Source organism: Sminthopsis crassicaudata, chromosome 6 (assembly GCF_048593235.1).
Source record: "Sminthopsis crassicaudata isolate SCR6 chromosome 6, ASM4859323v1, whole genome shotgun sequence".
NCBI lineage: Eukaryota > Metazoa > Chordata > Mammalia > Dasyuromorphia > Dasyuridae > Sminthopsis > Sminthopsis crassicaudata.
In genome coordinates this window covers 205,471,306-205,495,830 of record NC_133622.1, presented here as the reverse complement: position 1 = coordinate 205,495,830, position 24,525 = coordinate 205,471,306, and the positions used below count along the sequence as shown (strand labels likewise).

Below are 24,525 nucleotides of genomic sequence, written 5' to 3'. Positions count from 1 at the left end.
TATTTATGAAGTGTGTGAATCTGGCTAAAGCATGTAACCTCTCTCAACTTTACGGATAAGAACAGCATCTTTTTTTTTTCTTTTTTTTTTTTTTTTCCTGAAGCTAGGGTTAAGTGACTTGCCCAGGGTCACACAGCCAGGAAGTGTTAAGTGTCTGAGACCAGATTTGAACTCGGGTCCTCCTGAATTCAAGGTTGGTGCTCTATCCACTGCGCCACCTAGCTGCCCCTGAACAGCATCTTCTTGATAGGGTTGTTGAGAGGGTCAACATGCAAAGCACTTTGCAAACCTTAAAATGCATATAAATGCTAGGTACTATTACTTTTATTGTTATTTTTTGCTATTGTTATTGTCCTATCCCTTTTCTAGAATTGCTCCATATCTGCCTGTGACATAGAAGCAGAAAACCAGTCAGATCCCAGGATCACAGCTCTGGAAATGGAAGGGAGCCCAGGACTCAACTGCTCCAATTCCTTCACTTTACAGATGAGGAACTTGAGATCCATAGAGATGAAGTGACATATCCAACCTCACACAAGTAAATGAATTTGAATCAAGTCCTCTGAATCCAGAGCCAGGGCTCTTTCCCATCATACCATACTTCCTCTACGGTTGCCTTGACAATGAAATGAGATGATGATGAGGTGAGTACAGATAAAACACCACTAGCTAGATTCCATATATCAGATATAATTTGAATAGACTTATATTAGAGTTTTTGCCTCCCCTAACAGCGCATAAGATCCTTGAGGGCTGCAATTGTTTTATTTTGTCTTTATATATAAAATCTCTATGACTAATATAGGTCCTGGCATATAACAGGCACTGAATAAGTACTTTGTTAATTGATTGATTGATCCATTCCCTTCCTCTTTCTACCATAATCTCAAAATCATCTCACCTAAGCCCCAAATTCCCCCCAAGAAATAATCCAGACCTACTAGATATTCAGCAGTGTCTGTGCTCCTCATTTCTGCCCCTCTAACTTTTACTAGTACCTTAAAGTAAAGTCCTGACCTTAAAGTAAGGTCAAATCACCCATAAGAAACCTAGGAAGCCTTTTGCTTTTAGCATCACTGGCTGGTTTTGCTTTTTCTGGGAAATCTTTTTTTTTTTAATTTTTTTATTAATTTTATAATTATAACATTTTTTTACAGTCCATATGCATAGGTAATTTAATTTTTTTTAACAACATTATCCCTTGTACTCCCTTCTGTTCCGAATTTTTCCCCTTCTTCCCTCCACCCCCTCCCCTAGATGGCAGGCATTCCCATACATATTAAATATCTTATAGTTATATCCTAGGTACAATATATATGTGCAGAACCGAATTTTGTTGTTGTTGTTGTTGCAAAGGAAGAATTGGATTCGGAAGGTAAAAATAATCTGGGAAGAAAAACAAAACAAAACAAAAAAATGCTCACAGTTTACACTCATTTCTAGGAAATCTTCTAATCCCTCTAAAGCAGCTCCCCAAACTGGGACACTCCTCTTCCTGTGGGGCACACACTAGACTTATTTAGCTATGTGCCCCCCCCAGCACAAAACACCATATATAGTAAGTATGCAATGATAAATATAAATAAATGTTTCTTAAACTGAAAATCCAAAGATGTTATCAAACAAAATTTTAATCTGGAAGAGACCTCAGAGATTGTCTGGTCCAAGAGTCCTTGATCTCTTTAGAAGACTGAGGGACTACAGGCCGCTTCTCTGAATATGCTGGTTGCTCACATTTATGACTAAAAGAAATACTGGGGAAAACTTTCATGAACAATCTCTCAGGGATGATGTGATTGTGTTGATCACTGCTGTGATCTAAGAAATGATGGACTGGTTAATTTAGAAAAAACCATGGAAAGACTTGGACTTTTGAAGGAAAATGCTATCCACCTTCAGAGAAAGAGACAAGTAGAAATGTGCATGGTACAGTCTTACTGTGTGTGTATATACATATATATATATATATATATATATACACGTATGTTTATAGATCTCTATGAATATGTGTGTATACAGACAAATTGACATATATCCATCTGCATTTAATTGTACCCTTGGAGGGGAGGGGATAAAGTAAAAACTAACAGCAGAGAACAAAAGAAAATCTACAAAGAACAAAGAAAGGCTGGGAAGCTTTGAAAATAATATACACTATTTATTACATAGACTCTCTTGAAATGGAAATTTATTATTTTATATTGAATCCTCTCATAATCTTTGTATACATTGAAATGGTCTTTTTTCCCCCCTTTTCTCATGTTGTACTTAAATTTAAAATGAATTTTAAAATGTACCAAAAATAAATGCTAAATTTCTAAATTAAAACTAATATTTTCCCCACATGAGATCATGAACTTTATCCACACACCCCTCAGGGTTCCCAGAACCCAAAATAAGAGTCCTTAATATAGTCCAACCCTTTCATCTGACCAATGAGGAAAGAGCAACTGAGAGATGAAATCTCTTGCTAAATGGATTTCGATTTCCCCAGACACAAAGATTTGAAGATCCTGTGATATTTCCCAGATGCAAAACCTTCCTGATTATTCCTATTCCCCTGTTGCAAACCCAGGTAATTTTCCACTGTCATCACAGCACCACTGCTGAGACAGTGTTAAATTAACAGAATGGGAAGGAAGGGGGGAGATTCAGAACTGAGCTGGTTACTAGGAAACCTTAGTTCTGGTTTCAGCACCTTGGCTAACTTGCTGTGTGACCTTCACCAAGTGGCTTTGCTTCCCTGGGCCTCAGTTTCCCACACTGTTAAATTTGATTTGAATTAGACAATCTTCCAAGCCCTGAGATTCTGTGATGCCCTAAAAATCCAAGTATCAGAAGTGAGTTCATGATGCACCATGATCATACCTCAAAATACAAGACCCTAAAAATGACTGTTGTGATTTCCACCACCATTAGGTTTGACAAAGAACAAATGTTTACCACTTTCTCTTCAGAGAAAGGTATTCCAAAGAGCTTAAATGATTTGCTTCAGATCAAAGAAGATCTAAAGGACATTCAAACTTGGAGTGATTTTTTTGCCCAAGACAGCATGGTCCCCTGAGAACACAGAATCAGAGGAATACCACCAAACCCCATGGAGGAAGTGAAGGCACCTAGGGTAGAAGAAGGGGTCTGGGTTCTGCATTTAACTAACTATATAATCTTAAGAAAGTCACTTCCTCTCTTGGGGAAGTTCCTCTTGGGTTTTGTTTTGTTTTTTTTAACATGTTTTCTTATATGTAAAAAGACAAGAGCTGTTACTAGAGTCCAATGATGTCCATTTCATATTGACTTAGAAAACCACAAATTAACACTATCTATACTATGTTGTATTTTTATTTTTTTTTTTGTGAAACATTTCCCAATTACCTTTTAATCTCCTTTGGGCAACACTCCAGAGGCTGAGTTTGACGCTTCTGGACTAGAAGATCTCTAAGATTCCTTTTCTACTCTAATAAAAACAAAGATGAGGAGAGGATAGGGGAGAAGGCAAAGAAAAACAGAGAGAGCAAGTAAGGGAAAAATAATAATAGAATGAATTAATTTTGTCTCTGAATGAACAAAACAGGTCTGATAGATGCTGATCAGGGAGAATATCCGGGGTTTGCAGATTAGCCAAGTATTTACAGAAGGAAAGAGGAAGGAAGAAAAGACAAGGGGAGGGAGATCAAGTTGGGGGTGGGGTGATACCATATTGTTATTGAGGAAAATGGACTTTGACTGGGAAATGACTTATCTGCATACAAAGTTAGAAGTTTCTGACAATTTCTACTCTGTTGCTGTAGTCAGTACAGAAACAAAAAAAGAAAAAAGAAAAAAAGAAAAAAAAAGTCTAAATTTGCATTCTAGATTCCTAGACCTTTCCTTCATATGCAAAACAAACTTATCTCAGAGAATGAGGTGCCTCTCTCCCTCCTTTCCCAGGTACCTCTGGGGGTGATGGCCAGCCACAAAAGCAGGAATGGGATGGGAGAATAGAGAGGGAAGGAAAGTAAAAAAGGAGAGTTAGTTTTTTTGTCTTTGCCTGTATGAAGGACATTTGGAAGTTGTGAATTCGATTGGTTCTAAAAAGACAAGAAGTTGGGAATCTAAAAAAGACAAATAGCATCAGAAAATAGAGACAAAGGCAAAGAGGACAAGTCCAGGGATAGCATAGTACAGGGAAAGAACTCCAGATGTACTATGGTGGAGTAGGTCCAGAGGAAAAGAGCAGGATGCTGAGGATGGAAGCTTAAGACGCAAAAGGACTGAATGAAATGATGGGAGAGCTTTAACCTGAGAATAAAAGAGTTGGTGGAAATAGAATGGATTTAATTCCAGTTTCACTTTCTAGTTTTGTAAACCTGGTTAAGTCCCTTAACCTCTGCCTGTCTCAGTTTTCTCATTTTTAAATTGGGGACAATCAATGGAATTTACCTTCCAGGACTGTTGTGAAGATCAAATGAAATATCTGTAAAGTGCTTAGCACAATGCCTAGTATATAGTAGGCGCTCTGTAAATTATTTATTATTATTACTATTATCTGGAGGACTTTCATATGAACGGGAGATTAAAACTAGTACCAGTACACAACAATTAGAGGGGCTATAAGGGATAAACTATAAGGAACTCCCAGATGAAGAAAGTCCCTCTACTAATGCAACCGGGCACCTTCTCTGAAACTTCTGGTTTTAGAGAGATGTCCAGAGCACTCAATGGCTAAATTTCTTATCCAGGCCCACAGAGCCACTATGTGGCAGCAGTGGGACTTCATCTAGTGTTCCCAATCACTAAATATATTCAAGGGAAGACCGGGTAAGTGTTTGTAGGGGACATTGCAGAGGGATCCTTGCTCAAGTTCAGATAACTTTGGATGAATCCTTCCTATTCTGAGCAGAATCATTCTGGGATGTACTGGAGCCAGCTCAAACCCGGCTCAAATCCAGCTAGCACTGGCTTTTCAAACTTTAAATTTTCAAGGTGTTATTTATATCCTGAAATTAGCAAAAGCTAAAAACAAAGGCTCAATTTATTCCTCTATTGATTTCTAGACTTCAAAAAGTGATGGAAAAGATATTAATACCGATTAAAAATATGTCTTATGTCCATTAAGTGTTAAACATTTTCCAGCACACCCCTGCCTGAATGCTAGTTCCAGCTACTAATTCATCACATGGTTTAACACAAGTGTCTCTCTGGGCCTTCTCCTTCATCTTTAAAATGAAAATAGGCTGAATGATCTCCGAAATCCTTCAAGGGATATGACTCAGATCATTTCCACTTCCAATACTTAGTAACAAAACACTGTAAAGTATTTTTTAAAAGGCAGGTTGATTTTCAGAGAGCTTTTAATTTAAAAAAAATATATATATATGAAAAGCGGAATTAAGGATCTCAATTTTTTGCAGTTTGGGGATTGAAATAATCAGAGTAATGTCATAAACAAACAGGAGTATTAGAAACACTCACATTGGTTAATCAATGAATCAGCAAGCATTTATGAAGAACCTTCTTTGTACCAGGCAAAGTGGTACAAAGTGGTCATAAGAAGCCATTGAACAACAATATATGTTGAATTCAGGAAACGTAAAAATGATGATACTCACAAAGGTAAAATAAAGGGCAGGAATAGAATTTAGTATATATTTTTTAAAAGCAGGAAGAGTAATCATGACCTCAAAGTTAAAGTTAAAATAGATTTAATCAAAAGTTAAAATAGAGAAACTACCCTATGTGTCAGCAATATGATTCAATATTAATTTAGGTCATTTAAAATACCTAGACAATGTAAAATATCTGAGTGTATACCTGCTGAAACAGATACAGGAATTATATGAACATAATCATAAAACATTTTTTATACAAATAAGTTCAGATCTAAATAATTGAAGTAATATTTATTATTCATGGGCAGGTAAAGTCAATATAATTTTTAAAAATAACAATCTCACCTAACTAACCTGTTTATTCACTATCATCCCAATTACAGCCCTAAAACTTATTTTTACTGAGTTAGAAAAAATAATAACAAAGTTCATTCAGAAAAACAAAGTCAGAAATTTCAAAGAAACCATGGAAAAAAGAAATAGATATAAAGAAGTAGATTCAGCAGTATCAGACCTTAGACTATGTTACAAGAAGAAAACATTGTTGAAGTGTAAAAAGGATAATTCCTATTATTTTAAATTAAAATGTTTTATGTAAATGAAATCTCTATAGCCAAAAATAGAGAGGATACAAAAAATTGGGGGAAAATCTTTCATAGATAATCTCTCAGATAGGATATGCCTGTGTTAGAATATTGCTTTGGTGTCAGAAATGATGAGCTAGTTGATTTAGAAAAACATGGAAAGACTTGAACTTATGAAGGAAGATGCTATCTTCTCCAAAAAAAACATGTAGAAAGAAATAAGCCAATAAGCCAATTTACATAAAAAAAAATATATATATATATATATGTCATTTATTTATTTATTTATATGTATGTATGTATAGATGTGTATATAGATATATTTGTATATATCTGTATGTATTCATGTGTGTATATATATGGACACATACATATACACATATGCTTAGTTGTAGCCTTCTTTAGAGTAGTAGGGGAAGGGAAAATAAAATTAAAAATGCACATATACATGTGTATATATATATATAACATACAATTAAGCATGGGTGTATGTATATGTGTGTATATGTATACACATATACATGTAGATAAAATTACAGCCAAATAATAGAAGTTGAAGTTCAAGTTTCTTGAAGTGGAAATTTATTGTATTATAATGAATCTTATCTTCTTCTACGGTATACCTGGCAATGTTGTGTTTTTTTTCTCTTCTCATTTTATATTTAAGTTTAAAATTAAAAAGTTTATGTGAAACAAAAGAGCCATTGGAACTTATTGAGGAGGAAAGTGATAATCAGATTTTCCCTTTAGGAAAATCATTTCAGAAGCTGTGTGGATATTTAGATGGAAAAGAGGAGAGACTTGAAACAAGGAGACCGCTTGAAGTAGGAGGCTTTTGCAAAAGTCCAGACAAGAGGAGATGAAGGTCTGAATTAGGGTGGTAGCTGTGTTAGTGGAGAAAAGAAGACAGATGCATGATATATTGTGGGCATAGCAATGATAAGATTTGGCAGTTGAGTGATTACATGGTGTAAAGGTCAGTGAGGAGTTCGGGATAACACCAAAGTGATGGCAGTGCCCACAACAGAAATAGGGAAGCTCCTGAAAGGAAAAGGCTTGGGGGGAAAAGATAATGCATTCAATTTTGACATGTTGGGTTTGAGACATCTAGGGGACATCCTGTTTGAAACGTTTAGTAGCAGTTGGTGAAGGACTAGACCACAAGAGAGAAGCTGGGGGCATGAAAGATAGCAGGACTTCTTAAGTTTTTTCCACTCATGACTCCTTTTCATCCAAGAAATGTTTATATGACTTGGGTATATTGGTATATGAAATAGCTATGAAAACCAAACATTTACTGATAAAAATTATAATTTCCCAACCTTCACATTCAGTTATGAAACCCCATTTAGGGGAGCAACCCACAGTTTAAGAAGATGGGAAATATAGTTGATCATTAAATCTGATGAGCTTCCAAAGAGAGAAAAGTATAGAAAGAAAAGAGAGCCCAGGATAAGCCTTGATACATAGTAGCCATGGTTAGGGGGTTTCCTATAGATGAAGATGAAAGGAGACTTGAAAAGCAGTCAGACAGGGAGCAAGAGAACTGAGGGAGGACAGAACTCAGAAAACCCAAAACCAACCTAAGGAGAAGAAAGAGCACTCAGGAAGTGATCAATAATGTCAAGGGTCACGGGGAGGTGAACAAAGATTGAGAAAGGGCCATTGGATGTGGCAAAGAGACAAGTTGGGCAACTATAGAGAGAGCAGTTTCATCAAAGTGATGGGTCAGAAGCCAGACTGCAAGAGTTGAAAAGTGAGTGAGAAAAGAGGAAGTATAGTCAATTAATGTAGTTTTTCCAAGGAATTTGGCTAAAAAAATAAAAAGAGAGAGAGAGATCTGGAAAGATAGGTGAGGGGGTAGTAAAACCTAGAGATGGCCTTTAAGAAGGGTGAGAATTAGGTTTGTTTGTAAGCCTTGGAGGCTTTAACTGAATTCTGGCACTGAGCCAACTCTTCCTCCAGCGGAGGGGAGTTAGCCTCCTAGTTAGAATTCTAGAGCCATGAACAAATCAATATTGTCACTGCCATTCTCCTAGGGCTCCATCAACCATCCTTGCAAATTTGTAAATCAAAATATCTTTCTCTGATGAAGAAGGAGGTCAGAGCTTGGTACATAGTGAGCACTTGATGCCTTTTCATTTATTCTTTCAGGGAAGGTTCCAATAAAGATTAAAGAGAAAGAATAATTGGGATGGGGGGGAACTTCTGGGAAAAACCAGAGTAGTTGGGCTCAAAGGGAGAAGTAGAGGGGATGGTCTGGGCAAAGAGAAGGGCTACCTCTCTTTGAGAATGAAGAAAAAGGGGAATAATACCAGGGAGAGGAAGTTCATATTGAATAGCCTCTATTTTCTTAATAAAGAATGAAGCAGCATCTTCAGCTCTGAGTGAGGGGAAAATTGATGTGAGAAGCTTAAGGTGAGTAAGTGTGGAAGAGCCATAATTATTCTGCCCCCTGACAGCATGGAGGATTTGAGGATGTGCCATATTTGTAAGAGAAACAGGCAATGTTGAGAGACTCTGGTACATGAAAAGGACTATAGATAAGCTCCACCTTGAATGAGCACTGGCCCTTGTCCTATTCTGCTCATTCACTGACAATCCTTCTATTGAATTTTGACATTGTGCCAGTCTCGACATATTTGCTAAGCACCCAGAAGCCAACCCCAAATTTTAGATGCCAGGAAAAAAAATTGTCTTTCAAGGAAAGCAAACAAAAAGAAACTCTGGTACTAGTAGAGCCCGAGGCAATTGGGTGGAAAATTGATTAGAGCACTAGAATCAGAAGGACTTGAGGAGGACACTTATTATAGTGTGTGATCCAAGGAAGTCACTGAAACTCAATCTGCCTCAGTTTCCTCAATTATAAAGTGGAGATGACTAACATATTTAACATGTATTGGTCAACGTGCCATCTCGGGGGTGGGGGGGAAGGAGGGGAAAAATTAGAACAAAAGGTTTGGCAATTGTCAATGTTATAAAATTACCCATGCAAATATCTGGTAAATAAAAAACTATTAAAATATAAATAAATAAAGTGGAGATGATAATAGCACTCACCTCACAAAGGAGTTGTAAGGAGGATCAGATGAGATATTTGTAAAGGGCTTAGCAGCACAGAGTACTTGGCACATAGTGGACATTTATATAAATACTTATTCCCCTCCCTTTCCCCGAAAGGCAACCTCAAGTCCATAGAGGTCACCCTGGGGTCTCCAAAGATCCTTCTGGAAAGGGGCACATCTGCCCAAGCCATTTCCTGAACCAAATGATGGCTGGGAAAAACCCCATGGTCAGCACCTGGCCTTCCCCCAATCCTCCCTCTCCTCCCCTCTGGAACAGAGCCTCAACCTGCGCTAAATGAAGAGATGTGATGTCAATGGATCCAAGAGGGAAGTCCCCACTCCAACAGACGCTGCCTGGGAAAGAGATAGCTTCTATTCAAGTTATGATCAACAAGCCATTTATTAAGTCCTTACTATGTGCTAGGTGCTGCACTCAGTGCTGGGTAATGGCATCATAGATTTAGAGCTAGAAGAAACCCCAGGCCCTCTAGTCCTCCTTTATTTTATCAAGGAGGAAACCAAGTCAATTAATGAGAAGTTAATTCTTTCCACAGTACCGTGTCAATTCCCATCTCCCACCAATAAGCATCAGCAGGAAGAATTAAGGCTGGTAGTCCCAGAAATCATAATGAAAGAGCAAGTACCCTGGTGATCCCTCTGGTGCCTTGGATTTATGGAACTCTGCAGTAGTCAATGGGCCCAATGCTCTGGCTATTGCTGTCGACTACTCATGTATCCCTCCTCATCCTTCTTCACCCAGTCCCCCCCAGGCCCATCCTACAGATCCCAGGAATAAGAAACCTATTCCTCCCATTACCATGTGACATTTTAGCTATGTTATAGGTGAGGAGGTACTGTGCTAAATCAAGATACCATGAGCTAAAAAAAGATCTTTATGTTTTACTTTCCTCAAGTCAACTACAAATCAGAAGAGCATCTTTTTTCCTAATCTTATTGGATATGTATATGAGTTCAGGCACACCACTCTGCGCTTCAGTATCTCCATCTGAAAATGAAGGCACCGAACCAAATATTCCCGGAGCTCTAGATTTCAGCTCGGTATACTGTTTGGGAACTGTACACAGCATATGAATATGTAAAAGCAATGAAGAATTAATTATACAACTTAAGCATGTATGGTGAAGAGAAACAAAAACAAGTATATTGTAGAGTTAGTACATAATTTCTCTATGAATACTGGGATCAGAGCCATGAGTGACCATCTTTCCAGTCTAGGTGAGATAGGAAGACCAAGTCTCCAAAAAATTAAGTATTGTAAATTATCTAACACTATAAATAAAGTATCTTATTTGATCTTAGCAATCTGGGAAGGACTTTCTAAGCCATCCATCCAACCATCTCATCAACTGAAACAGGCACAGAAAGATTACGTTATTTATGCAGGGTAACACAGCTAATAAATATTTGAAGCAGGATCCCCATTTAGATTGTCCCAACTCCAAAGCCAGCTGCCTTTCAAACTGAGACGTCGAGACCTGAAGTGGTTTTCCAAAGTCCTGCAAGGTAAGAGAGCCATAATTTGAGTCCCAATCTCCTAACTAATAATGATAGCTAAGATTTATATAATGTCAGGCACTGTGCTAAGCCCTTTATAAATATCATCTGATCCAACAATCCTTGGAGATAGGTATTATTCCGATTCCCATTTTATAGATAAAGAAACTGAGGCAGACAGAAGCTAACTTAGGAATCACACAGCTACTAAGTAAGGCTGTATTTGAACTATTCCTGTCCCATTCAATCCTCTATTCACTTGGATATCTGGCTGTCCCCCTAACTGGTCCTGACTCCAGGACCGGTGCTCTTTCCACAAAACCACAAAGCCTCTCTTCATAATATCTACCAGGAAGATAAAACATGTAATATTGTCCCCATTTTACAGATGATAATATTGAGAGTTAGAGAGGTTAAAGGGCTAGCCCATGGTGATAGACCTAGAAAGTAGCAGAGTTAGAATTCAAACTCAAGCCTTATGGCTCTTAATGCAGAGACCTTTTTACTCCCAAGTCACCACTCAGGCACCAGAGCATTCGTAGAACCCACAGCAGCTCCTTTAGAAATAAAGAAACTCAGGCAATTAACACTTTTCAGCATAGCTGAGATGCCCCCTAAAAGCCAGTAGCCAAAGAAGAATGTTGAGTCTGACCTCAGAGGGTTGAGTTCTAACAAGAAAACTGCCTTCGGTAACCCCCCCCCCAAGAAGTTAACTTCTTCCCTATTTGCTCCCTCCTGCCTCCTGATGACTTACTGGCCAGTAACTGGGAGTAAGAAGGCTTCCATTAATTGTTGATGTGACTTTATCTCAGCCGGACAGAATGACACAGACCATTCTTTGGAAGCCAATGTACCCAAGGAAAGACCTAAAACGAATCTCATTTTCTCCAATTCTCCCTTTTAAACTACAATGTGGCAGCCCAGTTTATTACAATGAAAATCAGAATTTGAATCAAGGATCTGGATTTGAACCCTGCCTGTGTGACCCTAGAGCAAATAATTTTATTTCTCTGTACCTCAATTTTCATATAAAATGAGGGGGCAAAACTAAATGATCCGCTGCTAAACTGCCACTAGTCTTATCTCTAAGGACCCCCCCCCCACCTCAGAAAGGAGGGAACTTTCAATGTCAAGGATGGCTCTTTGCAAAAATCTCTGCCCCTAATTGCCAACAATGACACCATATTCTTCATCCGCTCTCCTATTCTTTGCCTCCATTATTTTTTAAGTCCTCCCTATCCAGTCAACGTTGTAACCAAATCGAACCAACCTGAAGAGTGAGCGCTGCCTGGTGGCCAGGAATCCATGACCAATCAATCACAGCAAAGCAGCCCAGAGAGACTTGTTCCTGCTCCCACTGCTGCTGGCAAACTGAGCCTGAACAAGTCAGAGCGGAGCAGACCCTGGGAGAGAACACCAGGACACAAAGCCCAGAGCACGGTGGGTAAGCAGAGACAGCCTATTGGACTGATTCAGTGGGAGGACTCAGCTCTGGAGATTTTTGCGAGAATGAGACAGCAGGAAGAGTTCCCTCTGGAAATTCTCCAGTACAATTGGAAGGAAATCTTTGCAGGGCTCCTGAGCTCCCCTAGGTGCTGGGGCCAGAAGCTGTGACCAGGGAGAAAAGTTCACCGACTACTCACTCTGCAGACTTCTTTTTTTATTCCCAGGCTCACCCCACCCCACCCCACCCACCCCTCGTCACCAGCTTCCAACAAAGCATGTCAGTAATGTCCCAGTCCAGCCAACCCCATAATAAAATGTACCTACCAAGCCTGAGGGGAGAAAAGTGCCCAAGTGCCTCAGAGGCCTAAACACCTCCTGGAAGCCTGCTAAAGCACAGGACAGATCAACAAACAGCTCAGTTTTCTCTGCTGCTTGAACGCTGGAGTCCTCAGGCTTAACTACAGAGCCTCCATCACAGATGGTGGGGGGAGGAGGATCCTAGAATAATTTGTCCAACACGTTCAAGAGTCTGAGCCTTGTAAAACCAATTTCTCTGTGCCCCACCCTCTCCTGCCCCCTGCCACCAGTAAATCCTGGACTGTGGTGGTGGTTAGGGAGACTAGCGTGGCTTCCCTTTCAGAGAGGGAACTCAAGGCTGACATCTCTCCTCTTGCTCCACGCCATAAGGGAGGGGTAGGCTCCTCATTGCCCAACCGACTGAAAGCCAGAGAGAGCTGGGCAGAAAGTGGGCCATGGTGAGCCCTGATGCAGCCTCCCCCACTATACCAGTCTGTCCCCATTCCTGCCCTCAATCCAGCACCACAGGTCTTCCCCAACTTCTCCAATGAGATCACTGGTTTTATGACTTCCCCAGTGGGCCCTCTGCCCATCCCCTGCTGCCTCTCTCTGGTCTTTGAGAGTCTCTCCCTTCTTCAAACCCTTATATGCACAGTAATGAATGAGCTGATGTTTCCACCTCCTGCTCTTCCATCAGTCTGAGACAGAGGCACCAATTGTCTTCCCCAGAGCAGAAGCCAGACTATTCCCTCCAGGCTATCCAGCAACACAGGCTGCCGGAGCCAAAACCCAGCCTGAATCCAGCCTATATTTCTTCCCTTTATTTTCTTGAGCAGGAGAGCCAGAATGGCAGAGAGGATAGAGCATTGGACTTGGACTCAGGAAGGTCTGGGTTCAAATATACTTCAGATACTTCCTGGCTATATGAATGATCCTGATATAATCCCTCTGTGCCCCAGTTTCCTCAGCTGTAAAACAGGCCCCAGTCTCCAACATGCCTTCCAGCCTTATATCTATGATCCCATGACCCATGATTTCTTTGTTAAGAGGAATTCCCAGTGAAGAAATTCCCTCTTTCAAAACAGATCGATTGCCATTCTCCAAATGAGTCAAAAGATGCTTGCCCCTAATCCCAAGTCTCTCTTCCAGGATCACTTTCCTTTTCATTCTAGCTATTTCACTTTGGGATCTCATTAGCTTCTATGGGAAGGTGTAATGTTCGGGCTAGCTTTCTGGAGGATCTCGGGACCAGACTTGGTCTTTAGTGCAGCAGGAGGGAGAGCCACCAGGAGGATGGTCAAAGATAGACTGTCCCTCTTCCAGTCCTTCTTAGCCCTTGTATACCTTATTGTAATTACATCATTACAGCATATTGATTATATGTGAGCTAGAGAACTATTACATCACATAACACCTTGTTTCAGGTATACTTCTCCAGAGTTCCACCCTCTACAGGAAGGGAAAAAGAATTTATATAACTGTTGGAATACACGGGAGCCACCTGACAGTGGCTGCTGGAGATCCAACCCAGAATGGATCTCTTGTGAAAGGATAATGCAAGGGACTGAGAGGCCATTGCATTGTCTGACCTCTCTCCTCCTCCCTCTGACTCCAATTTATCTCATTCCTGTGTCAGCAACACCTGTGTCAGCAAAGGCTGCCCTGCAACTCCTTCAGATGCTATGATCCACAGCTGTGGAGGCTCTGTCCCTTAACATATAACACCTACTCTGTGCCAGTCACTGTGCTAAGCCCTTTGAATCTCACCAATTATCATCTCTATGCAGATAACCTATAATAATAAGATTAATATATTAGTAATTCTATAATAATCTATCTTGTATATATCCAAGACAATCATCTCTTCGGAGCTACTGTTTTGGTCATCTCAGAATAAAGGCATCTGAAACTCAAACATGGACAAAACAAAAGTTATTCTTTTCACCAAAACCTTCACCCTTTAGAACTTCTCATTTATTGTGGGGAATATCACCATCATAATGTTAGTCAGCCAGGTTTGGGATGTCTGTGTCAACCCCAACTTCTCAACTTACACCCACTCCAAATACCCAATCTTATTCTTGCCTTCACACTATATCCTATCTACTCAAACAGCCCTCCAATCTTAGGAGGGGTCCTCATCACTTGCTCCCTGCTTCAGATCTCCACTCCAATTTATCCTTTACTCGACTACCCAAGTGATTTTCCTAAAGCAAACCCCCAAGTCCCATCATGCCCCTGTGTCCTTCCCTCAGTAAACTCCAACGGTTCCCTAATATCTCCACGATCAAATATAGTCTTTTATTTGACATTTAAAGCTCTTATTAACTTGGCCCCTGACTTTACACTCCTCCACACGTTTTATTGATCCAAGATCCCTATCCTCCTTCAGGTTCCTCAAACATAACACCTGGCATTTTCACTGGTTGTCCCCCATGCCTGGAATGCTTTTCCCTTCTCATCTCCACCTCCTGGCTTGCTTCAAGAAACCTTATCGTTTTCCACCAGTACCAATTTCCCTGAGATTACCCCCCATGCACACCATACATTTCTTGTGAGCTCTGAAGAAGGGGACTGTTTTTGGCTTTTATTTGTATAGTACTGAACACAGTGCCTGGAACACAGTAAACACGTAAACATTTATGGACTGACTGGTTGAAATTATTTGCTAAGGGTCAAATGGTTAGTGTATGTTAAAGGTATGTACTCGGAGCTTCCTGACTATCCACTGCACCACACTGTCTCCCATTTTTCCTTAATATAACTCAACTCACTGACTTAAATCATCTTCCGTGTGCTTATAGCCTGGCTCTTGACCTGCCCTGGGAGCAGAGAACTGGCTAGAAAGAACAAAAGGGAAGAAGCACGCTAAAGAATCCTGTTGTCATAAATGGCTGTAGGGTCTGTGCTATAAAAACCTACTGGTCAGATGGTTCTGTGACACAGCTGGCATCCAAGGGAGCAGCCATTGGGGAAGGGGAGGAAACGCAGGAAAGGGAGGTGGCAGGTGTTTACTAAGGAAGCCCCAGCCCCAGCACTGCCTGCAGCCTGAGTCACCTCGTCAGGTCCAATCAAGAGGCTTCTTTTCAGGGCTCACATAATGATTTCTGAAAACATGCAGCAGGATTAGAGGGTGTATATGTGATCCTCATGCCTCTGCCCTGCTTCATCTACCAAGAGATTACCGTCATCGGGCTCTCCCAGCTGTTTCAGAAACAGTTTGATTTGAAGACAAGCAACTGTGAAGAGGGGGAGGGGAGGTGTTCTATTTAGTTACCTAATAATTTAAATGAGGCAACATCACAGAAAGAAAACTGGACTCATAGGATCATAGATCTAAAGCTGAAGAAATCTCAGAGGCCATCAAGTTCAACCCTCTCATTTTACAGATGAGGAAACTGAGGCAAACAGGATTAAGTGACTTGCCCAGAGTCACACAGCCAGTAAATGTATGAGGCTGGAGTTGAAGTCACATCTTCCTGACTCTGAACAAGATGCTCTATCCTCCTAGAATCCCTTCCTGATATCAAGAAACCTTTAAAAAAAAAATGGAGTCTTGGCTTTTCAAGTCATCAGTGAGGAAATAAAGTCTTGGATTTGGACCAAAACAAAATATGTTTTTTACTTCTGGCTTTATGTGACATCGGCCAAGTTACTTAACCATTTCTAGAACTCAATGTCCTCTGCTACAACATGAGGAGGTCCCTTCCACCTGTAAATCTGATCCTCCCATTCTCAATACCCATTGTAGGGTTTTAATCTAGTGTCCAGAGTCCTCCCATCTCTGGGTCTCCGTTTCCCAGAATGCTTAGAGTGCTGTTCATAGAGTTACCAATCAGTAGATAAGCCTTTATTCAAACATGCTTGTGATGTTTGTTTGTGTTGTTTGTGTCTGATCATGTTTATGATGAACAGGAAAAAATCCACAGGTGAGATGACACCCACGGAAAGGTGGGAGCCTTCTAGCCTAGTTGTCAGGCAGCAGCTCCATTAAAAAAAATACACACAGAACAGTGAACACTTGTCTGAACTTAAAGGTAAATGCCCTTAATGTTAAATATCCTGAATTGAATGGATGCCCATCAGTTGGAGAGTGGCTGAATACGTTGTGGTATATGAATGTTTGGAATATTATTGTTCTGTAAGAAATGACCAGCAGGAGGATTTCAGAAAGGCCTGGAGAGACTGAGAGGAACTGATGCTGAGTGAAATGAGCAGGACCCGGAGATCATTATATACTTTATATATACATGGTGATCAATTCTGATGGAAGTGGTTCTCTTCAACAATGAGAGGATCCAAATCAGTTCCAATTGATCAGTAATGAACAGAACTAGCTACACTCAGTGAAAGAACTATGGGAAATGAGTTTGGACCACAACATAGCACTTACACTCTTTCTGTTATTGTTTGCTTGCATGTTTGTTTTTCTTCCCAGGTTATTTTTACCTTCTTTCTAAATCCGATTTTTCTTGTGTATACAACTATATAAATGTGTATACATATATTGCATTTGACATGTATTTTAACATATTTAACATGTATGGGACTACCTGCCATCTAGGGAAAGGGTTGGGGGAAGGAGGGGAAAAGTTGGAAATTTTTGCAGGGGTCAGTGTTGAAAAATTACCCATGCTTATAGAGAGCATGGAAGTTACAAAATACAGAAAAAGTTGTCCCAGAGCCGTACTTTCCACATACATCTCTCTTTTTTAAGTCTCCACCAGACCTCTTGAGTTTCAGAAGCTGTTTATGACAGGTGCCAAAATCTTTATAGCCCAGAAAGGTTTTCCAAGCATTTTCCATCTCTTATCTCACTTGGTCCTCACAACAATCCAATTATGTAAGTCAGGTACTATTATCCCCATTTTACAGATAAGGAAATTGAGGTTAAAAGATAAGTATCTGGCCCGGATCCCAGAAATAATAAGTGTATGAACTTTGGTTTTCATGATTCCAAGTCCAACACTCTACCCACCATTCTTGAGAACCGGCTGACTGTCCCCCATGCTCTCTCTCTTCATCACCACCTCTTGGCTTCTCTGTCCCAACTGTCCCAACTGAAATCTCATTTTCTACAAAACTGACATCAAACTCAAACAGAAATTGATCCTTCTCAGCAACATATTGACTTAAAAAACCACAAATGAACATTATCTAAGTTCTGTTACATTTTAATTTATTTTCTTAAGCATTTTTCAATTAATCTGGTTGTCACAATTGGGAGTTTTGCTGCTTGACATCTCTGTAGAGTCTACAGGAAGACTTTTCTTATCCTCCCTTAATTCAAGAGATTTTCTTCTGTTAATTATCTCCAGTTTCTCCATGTAGAGCTAATTTATACATAGTTACTGCATATTGCCTCCTCCATTAGACCAAGTTCCTTGGTTTTGCCTTTTTTGGCACCCCCAGTGGTTAGTACAATACCTCAAACAAAGTAGGTGCTTAATAAGTATTTGTTGACTGATAGGTAGACTGAGAAGGAACAGAGTCAGTTCATCCATTTATTCACTCCTCCACTGAACAAAGATTTACTGAATTCCTACTATTGTGCCAGATGACAGGGACACAAAGACTCTCCCTTGAGGGAGCTTGGGTATAGACAGAGAAGTAAAAACAAATATATATTAAATAAATACCAAGCAATTTGGGGAGAGGGGAATTGCTAAAAATAGAGAGGATCAGGATCCATCTTCTATAAGAAATGTCACTAGAGCCAAGTCCCTGATTTCTCATTTTAATAATAAATATTTATTAAAGAATCATAGCTTTAAGCCTGAAAAGATCTTGAGTTCATTTCACAGAAGAGGAATTAAGCTCAGAAAAATTAGGTGCTTTAGAGAGTCAGGATGCAATACATAAAGCAGGGATTCTCAAACTACGGCCTGAGGGCCAGATGCAGACAGCAGAGGACCTTTATGCGACCCACCGGGTTATGGCAAATGGGCTGAGGGGCAGAGACAGAGTGTGAGTTTTTGTTTTTACTGGAGTCCGGCCCTCCTGCAGTCTGAGGGACAGTGAACTGAACCCCTATTTAAAAAGTTTGAGCACCACTGGCATAGAGTCTTGAGTCCGAAGTCAGGAAGATAATTCAAATCAAAACTTAGGCACTTGGTAGCTGTGTGATCCTGGGCAAGCCATTTAACCTGTCTGCCTCAGTTTCTTCCATTGTAAAATGGATGCCATTATAGCATCTACCTTCCAAGGAAGACCTAAATTCAAATCCTTCCTCAGACACTTATTAGTTTGCATGATCCTAGATCAGATATTTATCTTTTCCTAACCTCAATTTCCTTATCTGGAAAATGAAAATAATAGCAGAACCTGACTTATCAAGTTGTCGTGAGGACTAAGTGAAATTAGAGATGGAAAAATAATATTTGTGAAGCCCCTAGCACATAGTAGGTCCTTAATAATCCCTTGCTCAGGATCTCATGGGTAAACAACTGGAAAGAGTGGGATTGCAACTCCAGAGGCTCCTTTACACTGTACCTGCCACCTTTCATGCATTGGACATGGGCATTTCTGCACCTCACACTCTGTCACACTAGCAAGGCCTTTCTAATGAGAGGTAAGGAGAGGGAGGGGAGGGGAGAGAAGGAAGTTACAGTCAGTAAGAGCTACTTACTGCTTCCATATGTTATTATTCAGTCACACCAATTCTTCCTGACCCCATTTGGGGTTTTCTTGGCAGAGATACTGGAGTGCTTTTCCTTCTCCAGATCATTTTATAGGTGAGGAAACTAAGGCAAACAGGGTCCACACAGCTAATAAATGTTCAAAGCTGGATTTGAATTCTGGTTTCTCTGACTCCAGATCTGGTACTGTACCACAGTTAAAGGGGGAAACAGAGCCCAAATGATGCTTCCATTGCACCTTCTCCAGCAAGACAGAGATTTATTGCCATCCTCCCATCCTAACCTCACCTCCCTTCTAAGGGTAAAAAGGATTTATATATAACCTCTCCCAGGAAAAAAAAAAAAAAAAAGAAAGAAGTTCCTTATCCTTCCCATATGTCAATATGCTATGGACCATAGGCTTAAGTACACAATGGACATCAGGGGCTCTGAATTCCAGAATGGCCAGGCAAGAGAACAAAGGAACAATTTTGAAACATGAAACAAAAAATAAAACAGCTTCTCTCCTGAAAATGTCCCTTCTGAGACTATTCTTTTGAATTTAGGAATTTCACTCAAAAGCAAAGAGCCATGTTTCTATTACCCATCAGGTAACGGACATTGTCAGTGGCAGGAAGGAGAGAAGGAAGGAGCAAGAGCTATTCTTCCTTCCATATCACACTCCATTAGTTGATCACTTGGCCAGACACTTGGATCCATCCCTTTCCATATGTACTCCTAAAGCCAAAATCCTAGTTCAGCCCCTCAATATCCCTTGCCAGAACTACTGAAATACCCTTCCTCTGGTCTCCTTGCTTCCTAATTTTCCCCCTCTCCTCTTTTCTGAGAACAGACTCTTCCTTCCTAGCAGAATATGAGGCCCTTGAGGTTTTTTGCTGTTGTTCTTCCTGCCTTTGTTCAGTACCTAGTGTATCAAAAGTGCTTAATTAAATGCTGGTTAAATGACTAAATGATAGTCAGCCATTAAATTTTGCCCAATAGAAACTTGTACTGTATCATTAGCCAACATAGGTAACTTTCCTTGCCCTAAGGAGGAAAGAACACTGGGGCAAAAGGATGTATGGAAATTACCACATGGAGAGGTGGGCATTGAGGCAAAGGGAATTGAGTACAGGAAGGAAATTGGAATCAGGAAGTCTGAGCTTCCAAATCTGAGTTTTTCCATCTAAGTGACAATGGCAAAGCATGTGCTCTCTGAGCCTCAATTCATCTGTACAACTGTAATGATAGTAATTTTCTCTAGTTACTAGGCAGAACACATAACCTATCTGAGCCTCCGTTTATTCTTCTGTGACTTGGGGGGATGGGAGCAGCTAGGTAGTACTATGGATAGAGATCTGGGCCTGAAGTCAGGAAGGCTCATCCTCCTAAATTCAAATCCAGCCTCAGATAATAACTGGGTGACCCTGGCAAGTCATTTAATCCTGTTTGCCTCAGTTTCCTCATCTGTAAAATGGGCTGGGAAAAGAAATGGCAATCCACTCCAGTCTCTTTGCCAAGAAAACCCCAAATGGGGCCACAATGAGTGGGACATGATTGGAAAATAAACAAAAAATGGGGGATTGTAACTGTAGTACCTACTTGCCTCTTGGGGTTGTGAGGCTAAAACATGATGATGTTTCATGTTTTTACAAACAGTATTTTGTTTTTATATTTGTATATATATTATATATGTACATATATAATATATATACATACAATGTTTTACAAACATTATAATGCTTCTACAAACATTAGTGTTACCAACATGTCAGTTATTGATAGCACCTAAGGGATTAATCTCAACTAAAACAAGAAGCATGTTTAAGGATCTATCTTGAATTAGGCACTGGGGATACAAAGACAAAAGCGAGCCTTCCTCCTTCCCCCCCACACACACTCCAGCCCCCAAGGAGCTTTTGTACCACTGGGTGAAATACATACACATGCAAATATCTCAATAACTAACAAGGAAGCTCATTCTGCTGTTGGACAGCTCTTACTTGTTATGAACTTGGGGAGTGAGATCTTACAGACCAGGCAGTCATTCACTTTGCAGAAGAGAAGACAGAGAGAGAAAGAGATTTGACTGACAAGGCAGAGAAGCCAGATGTTGGGAGAAGCACAGCTGGCAGGAACTGAAGAGGTAACAGAAAGAAATTCAGTCAAAAGGAGAAAGGGGAGGGTGGATAGTAATTTTCTCTAGTTACTAGGCAGTTTCAAAAGATTAAGAATTACCTCTTAGAGTTCCCTTCCATCCAAAAGAGCTATTAAATAACTTTTAACAGGGATCTATCAAACTTGGATAGATTGAGAAAACAGATAGTCACAGATAGTGACTAGAGGACGGTCCCCCTTCCTTATCTGGGATAACTGCTGCTTGGGAATGAGACCGAAAGGCCCTGCCTAACATCGCCCCGGTCCCAAAGCTAGGTATCGAAATGACTCAGACACCCCACCATTTTTAGACCTACCCTGTCTCACCAACGCCATGCCCTTCTCCCCCAGGGTCAAGCTGCTTCTTTACTCTCCTTTCTAGCCTGAGTATACCAGCTATGCTTAGCCCAATGCACACCACAGGGTGACTCCTGACAAAGGCACTCTGCAGCACATTTTAATAACTTAATTACTTCCCAGCATTAACACTTGAAGGGCAAGGGAGGAATTTATCCTCCAGTGAACTCAACTGCCTCATCTCTATTTCGCTTCCATCCACACATTTATTAAGTGTGTACTATGTGTCAGGCAGGCTGCCAGCTCACAGAACTCGGGGTCACATCCCACTTTGGTAAATCACTCCCTAAGTAACCTGGGAAAATCCCATCGAGCCTCTCACTGGGCCTCAGTCTTAGTAAAACAAGTTATGATGAGGAGGGGGGGGTAATTAACTGGCCCTTAAGAGATCTAGAATCCCAACACATGGAGATAAACTCCAAGCTAGTCATCTCTGTAGTTGAGAAACCCTTCCCAACGGCTCCATTTCTCTTCTTCCTTTCCCCAGACTTGCTTTTATGATAAGCAGAGGCCAGGCTCCCAGTCACACCAGGGGTTCTGTAAAAAGCAAGAGCAGCAGTAGCACCTCTGGGCCCCTTGCTCCGCTTCTCAGAATTCCCTTGGAACTCAACCAAGTCCAGGGCTGGAGTCAATGAGCAAGAGACAGCCGTGAGCAAGTTAGACCGCCCAGATATTAGAGACTGCGGACCTCGGACTCTCGATGTCTGAGAGATGAAGGGTCCTACCCACACTCACACCCACAAAAAGAGGTCATTTGGTCCATGCCCCGGTCTCTGAGTAAGGTTACATCTACACCATCCCAATCTGGCCTCTTCTGAAACAACGCCAAACTTGAGTTTACTCACACCAAGTCCCAGATCTCACAGGGTTTATACCGACATGGAGGGGCGCCTGGCCACCGCGCTTCCCCCACACCAGGTAGAACTCCCTGGTGGCCTAAATGTTACTTAGCCCCAGATCCGCAGGTGCGGCGGCCTGGGAGCGAAGGGGCGGGGCGCGTCGGACCCGGGACCGCGCTTCAAACCCTCAAGGCTGCGGGAAGGGCCTGAGGGGAGTAGAAGGGAGGGGAAAGAAGGGGGAAAGAACTGAAGGGAAGGGAGAAGGGGAGGGGAAGGGAGGAGAAGGGGAAGGGAAGGGAGGAGAAAGGAAGGGGAAAAGAAGCTCCACCTCACCCAGCTGAACCCGGACAACTCCAAACCCATTAACTCCCACTGCTCCCCATGCACTGCCAGCTGGGGCTGTGGGACTAGCCACGAGAGCCACGAGACTAGAAGGTCCTTCAACCCGCTCTCAATCCGGCAGAGCTGCCCCGCCTCAAGATCGGCCCCCCTCCTCCTCCCATCCAGCATCCCGCACCTCCTTCCTCTCTCCCTCACACACGCACACACGCGCGCGCGCGCACACACACACACACACACACGCACACACACGCACCCACCCGCACCGCACCCACCCCCATCACTTACCCGGCTCCCGCGACTGGGCCATGCTGTCTGTTCAGAGGAAGGCGGGAGGCAGTGCGGGCCGAAGGAGGAGGAAAACCAGAAAGGGGAGGAGAGGAAGGAGGAGGAGAAGAAAAAGGAGGAGGAGGAGGAGGAGGAGGGGAAGCGGAGCGGAGCCGCCCCGGCCGGAGGCCTCAGCCGGGACCCCGCCCCTCCCCAATCCAGCGCCCCCTTCCCGGCCCAGAGCTGCTCGGGCCGAAGCCCCCAGCCCCCAACCAGCGGGCGTCACTCTCCGCCGCCTGGCTTCGGGGCCGCACCTTGCCCAACGGCTCCCCAAACACCCTGCGCCGCGCTCCCCCCATCAAATATGCGAGAGAGAGCGGGCAGTAAGGAGAGGCGCTCCCGAGGACCCGAAGCCTCTCCGGGCTGCGGGGCGCCCAGACTGGCAGCGAGCCAGCTGAGCGGCGAGGGCGCGGAGCAGGAGTGGGGCCTGAGGCGGCCGTGCCAAGCTGCGCGGTGCCCCTGCCCTTGCCCCGATCCTGTCCGGAGAACCCGGCCGAGCCTCCGGCTCCCTGGCTCTGCGCGCCCTCCCCGCAGCGCCTTCCCCCTCCCCCGGCCTCCGCCTCGAAGCTGAGCCGCTGAAGCGCACCCCTGCTTCTCCCTACTGGGTCCGGCAGGCCCGGGGCACCCTACCTGAGCCTCGGAGGGTGCGGACTCTACGCGCTGCGCAAAGCCGTCCTGGCGGCGCGTCCTTCCCTCCCCTGCAGCCGCTACCTGGGCTGGGAGCCGGGCCCCGCCAACAGGAAATATGAGAGTGTGCCCGAGGGCGCCCAGGGCTCCTGCGGTCCCTCTGCTGGAAAGAGGCTCTCACTGCGTCCGGGAGCCGCTGCCCCGGGCCCCTGGCTCCCGGCCCCGGGCCCCTGACCTCCGACTTCAGGCTCCAGAGTCCTGGGGCTGGACAACCAGTCCAGACCCCCTCCTCCTCTACTACCCTTCCAGTTGTCACCTTCACCCACCCTTCGATCCTTCTCTTGGAGACTTTTCCCATGGGTACCTCCCGGGAAGATCCCAGCCAGGGCAGAACACCTGCCAGTGCCACAGAGCTGTTAAGGAGAGGGCATAGGAAACAGCTTCGGAACAGTTGGATGGAATGAGAATCCAAAACAAGATTATTGTTTCCACGGGCCCAGGGACCCCACCCCCACCCCTTTGGCAGGTAGTGTTCATAGTTCTCCTCTACATCCTTAAGTACAGGCTTCCCGCAAATCTGCTCTTGGTCTTATTCCCTAATCCCTCTCCCATGCATCCCTTAGCTTCATCTTCTATCACTTGACTCCAAAGTCTCTCCTCGCCCCATCTATGCTATCCCACATCCTTAAACTGCCTGTTGGACATAGAATCCACATGAACCATCTATCCCTCCTTCACCTGACTGATCTCACAACTCCCCTTTATGC

At 42.6% G+C, this 24,525-nt stretch overlaps 1 protein-coding gene across 3 annotated transcripts in view; it reads right to left on the bottom strand.

The window, feature by feature from the left end:
- AMPD3 (adenosine monophosphate deaminase 3) overlaps window positions 1-23,844 on the bottom strand; it is a 71,264-nt gene extending 47,420 nt beyond the window's left edge. The window contains exon 1 of one of the 3 annotated variants that reach the window (XM_074274319.1): window positions 23,762-23,844. Coding sequence is in view for 2 of the 3 variants with exons in the window: in XM_074274317.1 (XP_074130418.1) it covers window positions 12,023-12,059 (37 nt within the window). In the remaining variant the exon portion in view is untranslated. Of the gene's footprint in view, window positions 1-12,022; window positions 12,185-23,092; window positions 23,241-23,761 lie in introns of those variants that run through there. The other 2 variants (XM_074274318.1, XM_074274317.1) reach the window with 2 other exon arrangements.
- Window positions 23,845-24,525: the final 681 nt, after the last annotated feature.